The sequence below is a fragment of the Microchirus variegatus genome (genome assembly GCF_963457635.1).
Source record: "Microchirus variegatus genome assembly, chromosome: 2".
Taxonomy (NCBI): domain Eukaryota; kingdom Metazoa; phylum Chordata; class Actinopteri; order Pleuronectiformes; family Soleidae; genus Microchirus; species Microchirus variegatus.
The window spans coordinates 272,501-285,000 of record NC_139803.1 but is presented as its reverse complement, the minus strand read 5'-3'; the positions used below and the strand labels follow the sequence as shown (position 1 = coordinate 285,000).

Sequence of the window (12,500 nt, the reverse complement as noted above, 5' to 3'; positions counted from 1 at the left end):
TTAGACACTCCCTCTGTCCTTAGACACTCCCCTCTGTCCTTAGACCCTCTGTCCTTAGACACTCACTCTGTCCTTAGACCCTCTGTCCTTAGACCCTCCCTCTGTCCTTAGACACTGACTCTGTTCTTAAACACTGACTCTGTCCTTAAACACTCCCTCTGTCCTTAGACCCTCTGTCCTTAGACACTCACTCTGTCCTTAGACCCTCTGTCCTTAGACCCTCCCTCTGTCCTTAGACACTGACTCTGTTCTTAAACACTGACTCTGTCCTTAGACACTCCCTCTGTCCTTAGACCCTCCCTCTGTCCTTAAACACTCCCTCTGTCCTTAGACACTCCCTCTGTCCTTAGACACTCCCCTCTGTCCTTAGACACTCACTCTGTCCTTAGACCCTCTGTCCTTAGACCCTCCCTCTGTCCTTAGACCCTCTCTCTGTCCTTAAACACTCCCTCTGTCCTTAGACACTCCCTCTGTCCTTAGACACTCCCCTCTGTCCTTAGACCCTCTGTCCTTAGACACTCACTCTGTCCTTTGACCCTCTGTCCTTAGACCCTCCCTCTGTCCTTAGACCCTCACTCTAACAGTTAGCTCTGCAGCTAGCATCAGTCAGGGAATCAAAACAGCTGTTCATGAGTTTAAACAGTCAAACGTTCGGTATGCTAACAGCTAGCTAATGGCCGTTATCGAGCTAACTGTTAGCTAACTGCTAACTCACCTGCATGTTCCTCTTGGTGATCTGCTGACTCAGGTGGACTCGGCCGGTGCTCGGGTCCACGCCCTTCAGCGGCACCACCGCCTCGCCGATGACGTCATCGCGGGCGAATCGGTCGAAGCTGAGGACCAGGAAGTGCAGGGTGAGGTCGGGCAGCGAGCTGTAGGCCACGCCGTAGAAGGTGAAGGTCTCGTCGAACAGAGGGTCCAGGGTCTTCCTCAGCACGCGGGTCTTGACCCGGTGCTTCTTCTCCGGTAGGATGGTCATCTTCACGTAGGGGTCGGAACTGCCCGCCTGCTCGTCCATGGCGGGGAGGCCCCGCGCCCCCACCACGGTCACCACCAGGGCCTTCTTAGGGAAGTTGTAGTCCACGGTGAGGCTGACGGCGCCCAGACTGGGCTCCGGGTCCGGCTCAGAGGACGCCGGCGTGAAGGGGGACGCCGTCTTGCTGCTGGTCTGGCTGCTGCTGGATGAGCTGCTGTCCAGGCAGCAGTAGTCTGCGCGGACCGGCAGGGCTCGCTCCAGCCGCGCCGGACCCACGGCAGGGCCGGAGCCGGCGGGGGGAACCAGGTGGCTCATCTGCAGCTGCCCCGGGACGTCCAGGATGTTGTTCTCGGCGTCCACCAGCACCATGCCCCGCCCGCCTCCGGCGGAGGCGGCGGCGCAGCCTCGCTCTCCTTCGCGGTCGGCGCGGCGGATACCGCGCACGATTCTCTTGCTGCCGCTGAGGGATTCTGGGTAAATGCTGATGCCCTTCAGCATGTGGATGAACTTGTAGGGCGGGTCCTCGGCGTCGCAGTAGCGGTCGCCGTGCAGCTTGTAGCGTCCGGAGACGCGAAGGTAACGGCGCTGACAGAAGGACCAGAGCAGGACCAGGACCACCACCACCAGGACCAGGACTCCGGCCCCCAGGAAACCCGCCAGCACCGGGGACATGGCTGCAACACAGAGGTCAGAGGTCAGAGGTCAACAGAGGTCAACAGAGTCATGAGGTGAGTGGGTCAGTGTACCCACAATGCACTTCTGCAGCGGTGTTAAAGGCTTCACCACGTACACAACTCACATCCTGTTTAACCTATGATGTCATCATGTGTGATGACATCATAGGTTAGAGACACTGTGTGTGTGTGTGTGTCGCCCATTCATAGGATGAGCTCATGTTTGGAAGCAGCTCGCTGCCTAGCAACACACACACACACACACACACACACACACACACACACACACACACACACAGTCACACACACACACACACACACACACACACACTCACACACACACACACTTCACGTGTTCATAAACACTGAACCTGCAGAGCACAGACATGACGTCACCGGGTACCCACCCCGGCTGGCACGCGCACCGAGGCGCGCGACACAGAGGCTGCGAGCGCGAGCACGCGCACGCCCAGTTCTACTAAACAACATCATTATATTTAAATGTAAATAATAATAAAATACATGACGTCACGTCGTGAACGTGATGAACGAGATTGAGATTAAGATAAAATTAAGATAATTTAAATAATCTATGAATATATTATAATGTGAAAGGCCTCAATAATCTGACCCTGCTGCACCTGCCGCACAACCGACACACAACCGTGACACAACCGAGTCACAACCGACACACAACCGACACACAACCGAGTCACAACCGACACACAACCGACACACAACCGAGTCACAACCGTGAAACAACCGAGTCACAACCGTGAAACAACCGAGTCACAACCGTGACACAACCGAGACACAACCGTGACACAACCGAGTCACAACCGACACACAACCGACACACAACCGAGTCACAACCGACACACAACATTAACAACATGTTTGATAACAGTGATGATGAAGATGATGATGAAGATGGTCCTCATCCTCTCACCGTAGGCGGGTCCCAGCTCGATCATGTCCGCCATTTTGTGTCCGACTGATGCAGCGGAGAAGATGAAGAGGATGAAGAGGATGAGGAGGATGGCGCGCGCTGAGCTGCGGTCACGGACTCACGGAGGAAGAATCACCGGAGAACCGGAGGATCTGCATGAGCCCGTGTGAGCTCACTGAGGCTCGGCTCGGCTCGGCTCTCTCTCTCGGGAGGACTCGGGAAGACTCGGGGACTCGGGAGGATGCAGCGAGTCTGCGCCGAGGAGCTCGAGGTGAGATCGTCGAGTGAAGCGGATGCGTCACTACGCTGAGACTGTGACGTCATGACGTGAACGTCTCTGTGTCAAGAGAGGATCAGGTTTATTCAAGTCAGACTTCAAGATTTATTAAGAACTACAATGATGGTTCTTAGAGTGTCCTCACTGTCTGTCTCCACGAGGACAGACACGAGGACAGACACGAGGACAGACGAGGACAGAGAGTAGGACAGAGACGAGGACAGAGACGAGGACAGACACGAGGACAGACACGAGGACAGACACGAGGACAGACGAGGACAGAGAGTAGGACAGAGACGAGACGAGGACAGAGACGAGGACAGAGACGAGGCGAGGACAGACACGAGGACAGAGACGAGACGTTGACAGACACGAGATGAGGACAGAGACGAGGACAGACACGAGATGAGGAAAGACACGAGACGAGGAAAGACACGAGACGAGGACAGAGACGAGGACCGTCCAGAGACGAGGACCGTCCAGAGACGAGACGAGGACAGTCTAGAGATGAGGACAGTCCAGAGACGAGACGAGTACAGTCCAGAGAGGACTTCAAGGGGGGTGAGGTCTTCAAGGGGGACGAGGTCTTCAAGGGGGCGAGGTCTTCAAGGGGGACGAGGTTTTCAAGGGGGACGAGGTCTTCAGGGGGGCGAGGTCTTCAAGGGGGACGAGGTCTTCAAGGGGGGCGAGGTCTTCAGGGGGGCGAGGTCTTCAAGGGGGACGAGGTCTTCAAGGGGGACGAGGTCTTCAGGGGGACGAGGTCTTCAAGGGGGGCGAGGTCTTCAGGGGGACGAGGTCTTCAAGGGGGACGAGGTCTTCAGGGGGACGAGGTCTTCAGGGGGACGAGGTCTTCAAGGGGGACGAGGTCTTCAGGGGGACGAGGTCTTCAAGGGGGACGAGGTCTTCAGGGGGACGAGGTCTTCAGGGGGACGAGGTCTTCAAGGGGGACGAGGTCTTCAGGGGGACGAGGTCTTCAGGGGGACGAGGTCTTCAAGGGGGACGAGGTCTTCAGGGGGACGAGGTCTTCAGGGGGGCGAGGTCTTCAAGGGGGATGAGGTCTTCAAGGGGGGCGAGGTCTTCAAGGGGGACGAGGTCTTCAAGGGGGGCGAGGTCTTCAAGGGGGGCGAGGTCTTCAGGGGGACGAGGTCTTCAAGGGGGACGAGGTCTTCAAGGGGGACGAGGTCTTCAAGGGGGACGAGGTCTTCAAGGGGGGCGAGGTCTTCAAGGGGGACGAGGTCTTCAGGGGGACGAGGTCTTCAAGGGGGGCGAGGTCTTCAAGGGGGGCGAGGTCTTCAGGGGGACGAGGTCTTCAAGGGGGACGAGGTCTTCAGGGGGACGAGGTCTTCAGGGGGACGAGGTCTTCAAGGGGGACGAGGTCTTCAGGGGGACGAGGTCTTCAAGGGGGACGAGGTCTTCAGGGGGACGAGGTCTTCAGGGGGACGAGGTCTTCAGGGGGGCGAGGTCTTCAAGGGGGATGAGGTCTTCAAGGGGGGCGAGGTCTTCAAGGGGGGCGAGGTCTTCGGGGTGACGAGGTCTTCGGGGGGACGAGGTCTTCGGGGGGCCTCTCAGTGTGTGTGTTTGTAAAGGGGGTGTGGTCTGCATGTCAATCATTGTCCACAGTTCTTCAGCCAATCAGGAGTTCAGGATGGACATGGAGCTCGAGCTTCAGCCGATGGAGGAGGCGGAGCTTTGTAGACCAGTGGGAATCAAACAGGTGGACAGATACATGGAGATGTTACCTGAAGGCGGGGCTGAGGCTGGGGGCGGGGCTGAGGAACTATTTATGTCTACGAGAAGTCGCAGTTAAAGTGACGGTGATTATCCTTCAAAATAAAAGCTCAGTGACAGAAATGTGTCATGACTCAGTTAGTGATGATTGACACCAGGGGGAGGAGCCATAACCTGACCTACAAATGTGGGCGGGGCATGGGAACGCCTTCATTTACATCATCTTCAGATGTTGTAAATGAAGGCTGATGTTTGTCAGAACAGGAAGTGACATTTTCATGGAGAAAAGGGAAGTAAGAGAGAGAGAGAGAGAGAGAGAGGAAGTGTGTCCACAGGAAGTGTCCACTCTGCTTTCACCATCAGTCTCTCAGCAGCAGCAGTGATGACGACGATGATGAAGGACGTTTGGATCTTCATGATTCTTCTCACAGGTCAGACTCAACACGTCCATGTGATCCATGTGTTCTGTGACATCATCAGTGCAGCTGAAGGTTCTTCACGACCACTGAAGCAGCTGCAGAAGATCAGAAACCACAGATAACTGAAGCTTAAGTGCTAACTGCTATCAACTCAGCTTTGTAAAACATCTCAGAATATCGTATCATCCCATAATCTCTTATAATCTCATAATGTGGTATAATCTCATAATGTGGTATAATGTCATAATCTCTTATAATTTTATTATCTCAGATTATCGTTTAATATCATAATCTTGTATAATCTCATATAATCTCATAATATACAATCTCACAATCGTCTATAATCTTATAATCTCATAATATCGTATAATTTCATAATATCGTATAATCTCATAATCCCGTATAATCTCATTTACTCGTATAATCTCATTATGTATAATATCATAATATTGTATAAACTCATAAAATCTCATAATATATAATATCATAATCCCATATAATCTTGTATAATCTCATTATGTACAATATCATAATCTTGTATCATCTCATAATCTCGTATAATCTTATATAATCTCATAATATACAATCTCACAATCGTCTTTAATCTTATATTATCGTATAATCTCATAATATCATATAATCTTATAATCCCGTATAATCTCATAAACTCGTATATCTCATTATGTATAATATAATCTTGTATAAACTCATAAAATCTCATAATATATAATCTCATAATCTCGTATAATCTCATAATCTCGTTTAATCTCATTATGTATAATATCATAATCTTGTATAATCTCATAATAAACTACTACAGAAGATCAGAAACCAGAGATAACTAAAGCTGAAGTGATCGCCGCTAACTGCTAATCTGAGCACGCGTTCATCATCCTGTTTGGTCGTGTCTGTCCTGTAGGTCACGTTGCTGCTCAGATGGTGAATCTCCCACTTCCTGTTTGTGTTGTGAAGGGTTCGAGCGTCACGCTGCCTTGCTCCTTCAAACCTGCCGCCAGGAAAGTTGTGGACGGACCAGAGGATCTTTACCAGATCATCAGAGTGGTTTGGTGTAAGAACCATCTGATCTGTCAAGGTGGAACTCCGTCTGTTTACGACAGCGAGTCAAAGATCAACGATCCTCGCTTCCTGTACCTGGGAGACAAGAGGACCAACTGTACTCTACAGATCAGAGACGTACGTCAGGAGGACGACGCCACCTATCGCTTCAGGATGGAAGCGACTGACGTGCTTGGACATTTTACAAACCAAACCGGAGTGAGAGTGTCAGTCGTTGGTAAGATCTGGGTCATGTGATTGTGATGCTAACGTTTCTCGCTAACGCTCAAAGTCTCGGTCTCTGTGTTTTCAGACGAGAGCGAGCTGAGGATCAACAACTCCACGTCACGAGGTCAACACATCAAACTGCTCTGCACTTCACGCTGCTCCACCCACCGACTCAACATCACCTGGTTCAGAGACGGACACGCCCTCTCGCAGACTGGCCCCGCCCTCCAGCTCGGCGCTCTGACGCCAGGGGATTCTGGGAACTACAGCTGCGGGTCGAGGACGGCCCGCTCTCCGCCGTACTCTCTGCAGGTGGACGCGGTCATCACAGGTTTGTTAGATCTGGTTTTGTCTGAGTCCAGATCCTGAATGTGCTCCAGTTTAATCCTGACTTCCTGTGATTGGACAGGACAAAGCGTGGGACTTCCTGTCATCGTGGGCGTGGTCATCGGTGTCCTGTTGGTCCTGTGCGCGCTCGTACTCGCCGTCGTCGTCGTCGTCAAAAGGTAACGTCGCTCAACGGGAATCAAACCCTCAGTGAAGGTCAGTGACGCGGTGGATCAGTGGCTCAGTGTGTCGCTGTGCTTACAGGAAACATCAGGCGGCTGCAGCCACGGAGGCGGAGCCACGGGTGAGTGGCGCTGTTAATATTCTAATGAGCTGAAGACCTGACTCAGCAAACCTCACTTCCTGTCTTACTTCCTGTTTCCAGAGGGACGATGACTTCCTGTCACCGGCTGAGGCGGAGCTTAGCTACTCCACCGTCAACTTCAAACACAACAAACAGACCAGGTAACGCAGGTGCACTTCCTGTCACAGGAAGTTCAGCAGACTAGCTGCGCCCTTCATGCTAAGCTATGCTAACGAGCTGCTGTATTGACATGAGAGAGTGGGAGGAGCCACAGAGGAAGAAATGTCCAAAGTGTTTCCTGATTGGACCTTTCCTCAGAACTGTGTGGGTGTGGCCATGTCCACGCTCCTCGTCACTTCCTTGTTTGGCTACGATGATTAGCTCCACTGTTAGCTTGACCGTTGTTTGTTTTGACAGACCAGAGCCGGCGATGGAGGACGCCGTCATCTACTCCACTGTAGCCAACCAAAGATGAAGCTCCGCCTCCTCCACGCCGATCACGTGGTGATCATGTGACAGACAGCAGTGATGGTACAGGCCGATCTGTGTAAATAACAACACTCTGTTCTTCTTCTTCACTTCCTGTCGTACGTTTCTTCTTCTAAATGTGTGAAAAACACATGATTCTTATTACTGACTTCCTGTTTGGCTTCAGCGTCATGTCACATTCACACCTGTCAATCACTTCTAATAAAAACATAAAAACACAAGTTATTCTAAACTCTTTGTTCTTTCTTTGCTTTGATGTGCTTTTCATTTTAGAAACAAGATTACAATATGTATACATATATATATATATATATATATATATATATATAAGTATATACAGTATATATATATATATAAAGTAAAAAACACCATGGAAATGTATCAACTCAGCTTTGTAAAACATCTCATAATATCCTATAATCTCATAATCTCGTATAATCTCGTATAATCTCATAATAACGCAAAATCTCATATTCTCGTTCAATCTTGTATAATCTCATAACATCGTATAATCTCATAACAACGTATAATCTCATAATCGTGTATAATATCATAATATCGTATATAATCTTGTATAATCTCATTACATCGTATAATCTCATAATATATAATCTCATAATCTTGTATAATCTCATAATATATAATTTCATAATATGGTATATCATAATATAGTATAATCTCATAATATATAATCTTATAATATCTCATAATATATTATCTCAAAACATTGTATAATATAATCTCATAATATTGTATAATCTCATGATATATCATCTCAAAATACCGTATAATATCATAATATAGTATAATAATCTCATAATCTCATATCCTTTCATACGTTTTAAAGACTTTTTGTATCATTTGAAGATATTTTTGTGTTCTAACAAAGTAAAAGAGAATCTGTTGAAACAGAAGCAGTGCATGATGGGAACTGTAGTTCTTTCACTCGCTGGTGAACAGCAAACTGGTTTAAAAACGGAACAATCAACGTTCATTTCATGTGTTTATTATTCATGTTTTGGGGTACACATCTAAATTCTCTAAATCCTCGCGGGAACACGGTTACCTCTAAAACGGAAATGACGCGTGTTTCTCTTCCGGGTGAAGAGTCACGGTCCGGAGTGAAGATGGCGGCGCCGGACGAGTTGTTTTGCTGGGAAGGAGACTGGGGTTTACCGTCCGTCAACAGCGACTGTCTGGTGGTTCTGGTGAGTCCAGACCGCTCTGAACCGCTCTGAACCGGTCTGAACTGAACCGGTCTGAACCGGTCTGGACCGGCTCGGTTTACCGTCTGTTTGTCGGTGTCGTACATTCACACACAGTCAGAGTCATGTGTTCATTCAGCCGCGTCACTCTTTGACTGATGCTGTTGAGGAACAGTGACTCAGCACTTTGGTCTTTGGTGTGGGAGAGTGAGTGCTTTACGAAGTCTGTCTCACAGTGACGTCAGGACGACGTCCAGACTTAAACTTTACGTTCTTTACGTAAACACCTGTGGTCACACGATCACGCCTGTGTTCACTGGACACTGTGACGTCAATGTTATTGTTATTATTGTTAGTATTATTATTATTGTTATTGTTGTTATTATTATTATTGTTAGTATTATTATTATTGTTATTATTATTATTACTGTTATTGTTTTTATTACTATTTATTATTATTGTTGGTGGCTGCAGTTACTCATGTGTCCACCAGGTGGTGACACATGCCGTGTAACTGTATGTGTCTGTGTGTGTGATTGTGTGTAACTGTGTGTCTGTGTGTGTGTCTGTGTGTGTAACTGTGTCTGTGTGATTGTGTGTCTGTGTGACTGTGTGTGTCTGTGACTGTGTGTAACTGTGTGTGTGTGTCTGTGTGACTGTGTGTGTGACTGTGTGTGTAACTGTGTGACTGTGTGTGTCTGTCTGTGTGTGTGTCTGTCTGTGTGTTACCGTGTGTGTAACTGTGTGTCTGTGTGTAACTGTGTGTGTGTGTGTGTGTGTCTGTAACTGTGTGTGTGTCTGTGTGTGTAACTGTGTCTGTGTGATTGTGTGTCTGTGTGACTGTGTGACTGTGTGTGTGTCTGTGTGTGTCTGTGACTGTGTGTAACTGTGTGTGTGTGTCTGTGTGACTGTGTGTGTGACTGTGTGTGTAACTGTGTGACTGTGTGTGTCTGTCTGTGTGTTACCGTGTGTGTAACTGTGTGTCTGTGTGTAACTGTGTGTGTGTGTGTGTGTGTCTGTGTGTGTAACTGTGTCTGTGTGTGATTGTGTGTAACTGTGTGTGTGTGTGTGTGTTGTCCTCAGGCATACGCTCAGTTCTCAGGAGCTCCTCTCAAACTGAGGAAGACGTCGAACCCATGGAAGAGTCCAAGTGGTGAGACACACACACACACACACAGACACACACGCACACACTCGCACACACACTCACGCACACGCACACACACACACTCACACGTCTGTCTGCTGTCACAGGTTCACTTCCTGCTCTGAGGACCAATCAGAAGTCGACCCTGTGCAGACCCTCTGACATCATCATCCACCTCAGGAAACAGGTAAACACCATGTGACAGGAAGTGACACATGGTTACATTTAAAATAGACACACACACACACACACACACACACACAATCATCATCACACTGATCACATGACTCATCTCTTTCAGAAATATAACGCAGATTATGATTTGTCAGCGAAAGAAGGAGCTGATAGTTTGGCCTTCACTTCTCTGATGGAGGAGAAACTGTCGCCTGCTCTGGTGAGTCATGACTCATCTGTTTATATAAGTCTTAGAACATGACTCATCTGTTTATATAAGCCTTAGAACATGACTCATCTGTTTATATAAGCCTTAGAACATGACTCATCTGTTTATATAAGCCTTAGAACATGACTCATCTGTTTATATAAGCCTTAGAACATGACTCATCTGTTTATATAAGCCTTAGAACATGACTCATCTGTTTATATAAGCCTTAGAACATGACTCGTCTGTTTATATAAGCCTTAGAACATGACTCATCTGTTTATATAAGCCTTAGAACATGACTCATCTGTTTATATAAGGGTTAGAACATGACTCAGCTGTTTATATAAGCCTTAGAACATGACTCAGCTGTTTATATAAGCCTTAGAACATGACTCATCTGTTTATATAAGCCTTAGAACATGACTCAGCTGTTTATATAAGCCTTAGAACATGACTCATCTGTTTATATAAGCCTTAGAACATGACTCGTCTGTTTATATAAGCCTTAGAACATGACTCAGCTGTTTATATAAGCCTTAGAACATGACTCATCTGTTTATATAAGCCTTAGAACATGACTCATCTGTTTATATAAGCCTTAGAACATGACTCGTCTGTTTATATAAGCCTTAGAACATGACTCAGCTGTTTATATAAGCCTTAGAACATGACTCGTCTGCTTTTAATAAGCCTTAGAACATGACTCGTCTGTTTATATAAGCCTTAGAACATGACTCATCTGTTTATATAAGCCTTAGAACATGACTCATCTGTTTATATAAGCCTTAGAACATGACTCGTCTGTTTATATAAGCCTTAGAACATGACTCGTCTGTTTATATAAGCCTTAGAACATGACTTGTGTGTTTTCCGTCTAACGTGACTCGTGTGTGTTTTCCCTCTAACGTGACTCGTGTGTTTTCCGTCTAACGTGACTCGTGTGTTTTCCGTCTAACGTGACTCGTGTGTTTTCCGTCTAACGTGACTCGTGTGTGTTTTCCGTCTAACGTAACTCGTGTGTGTTTTCCGTCTAACGTAACTCGTGTGTGTTTTCCGTCTAACGTGACTCGTGTGTTTTCCGTCTAACGTAACTCGTGTGTTTCCCGTCTAACGTAACTCGTGTGTGTTTTCCGTCTAACGTAACTCGTGTGTTTTCCGTCTAACGTAACTCGTGTGTTTTCCGTCTAACGTAACTCGTGTGTGTTTTCCGTCTAACGTAACTCGTGTGTTTTCCGTCTAACGTAACTCGTGTGTGTTTTCCGTCTAACGTGACTCGTGTGTTTTCCGTCTAACGTAACTCGTGTGTTTCCCGTCTAACGTAACTCGTGTGTTTCCCGTCTAACGTAACTCGTGTGTTTTCCGTCTAACGTAACTCGTGTGTTTTCCGTCTAACGTAACTCGTGTGTTTTCCGTCTAACGTAACTCGTGTGTTTCCCGTCTAACGTAACTCGTGTGTTTTCCGTCTAACGTAACTCGTGTGTTTTCCGTCTAACGTAACTCGTGTGTGTTTTCCGTCTAACGTAACTCGTGTGTGTTTTCCGTCTAACGTGACTCGTGTGTTTTCCGTCTAACGTAACTCGTGTGTTTCCCGTCTAACGTAACTCGTGTGTGTTTTCCGTCTAACGTAACTCGTGTGTTTTCCGTCTAACGTAACTCGTGTGTTTTCCGTCTAACGTAACTCGTGTGTTTTCCGTCTAACGTGACTCGTGTGTTTTCCGTCTAACGTAACTCGTGTGTTTTCCGTCTAACGTAACTCGTGTGTTTTCCGTCTAACGTGACTCGTGTGTTTTCCGTCTAACGTGACTCGTGTGTTTTCCGTCTAACGTAACTCGTGTGTGTTTTCCGTCTAACGTAACTCGTGTGTTTCCCGTCTAACGTAACTCGTGTGTGTTTTCCGTCTAACGTAACTCGTGTGTTTTCCGTCTAACGTAACTCGTGTGTTTTCCGTCTAACGTAACTCGTGTGTTTTCCGTCTAACGTAACTCGTGTGTTTTCCGTCTAACGTAACTCGTGTGTGTTTTCCGTCTAACATGACTCGTCTCTCCCCCCCACAGATCTACACGTTTTGGGTCGATCCAAAGAACTACGTGGACGTGACTCGGCGCTGGCACGCCGAGCACATGCCGTTCCCTCTGAACTTGTTTCTTCCCGGGAGGATCCAGCGGCAGCAGCTGGAGAAGCTGAGGCTGTTGAGAGGAGACCACGTCCTGGAGGAGGGGGAGGAGCTAGAGAAGGAGGTGAGGGTCATGTGACTGTGTGTGAGCGATGACGTCATCACCTGCAGCAGCACAGTTTCCACGTGAAGCTGAAGGAAAAGGTCTGCTGTGGGAGGAGGT

General features: G+C 47.9%; 2 protein-coding genes and 1 long non-coding RNA gene across 3 annotated transcripts in view; 2 read left to right on the top strand and 1 right to left on the bottom strand.

The window, feature by feature from the left end:
* The window catches only part of syt11b (synaptotagmin XIb), a 4,456-nt gene extending 1,702 nt beyond the window's left edge, over positions 1-2,754 (bottom strand). The window contains exons 1-2 of the mRNA XM_083885871.1: positions 2,600-2,754; positions 716-1,650 (exon numbers count right to left, since the gene is read on the bottom strand). Of these exons, the coding sequence (XP_083741997.1) occupies positions 716-1,650; positions 2,600-2,633 (969 nt within the window). The 5' untranslated portion in view covers positions 2,634-2,754. The remainder of the gene's footprint in view (positions 1-715; positions 1,651-2,599) is intronic.
* Positions 2,755-6,712: 3,958 nt separating this feature from the next.
* Positions 6,713-7,148, top strand: LOC310944274. Its single transcript, XR_014593132.1, has 3 exons — positions 6,713-6,813; positions 6,899-6,938; positions 7,020-7,148. It is a non-coding gene; the product is annotated as an uncharacterized lncRNA (long non-coding RNA).
* A 1,384-nt stretch (positions 7,149-8,532) lies between these two features.
* mtx1a (metaxin 1a) overlaps positions 8,533-12,500 on the top strand; it is a 6,618-nt gene continuing 2,650 nt past the window's right edge. The window contains exons 1-5 of the mRNA XM_083910039.1: positions 8,533-8,635; positions 9,716-9,785; positions 9,887-9,966; positions 10,081-10,173; positions 12,219-12,401. Of these exons, the coding sequence (XP_083766165.1) occupies positions 8,555-8,635; positions 9,716-9,785; positions 9,887-9,966; positions 10,081-10,173; positions 12,219-12,401 (507 nt within the window). The 5' untranslated portion in view covers positions 8,533-8,554. The remainder of the gene's footprint in view (positions 8,636-9,715; positions 9,786-9,886; positions 9,967-10,080; positions 10,174-12,218; positions 12,402-12,500) is intronic.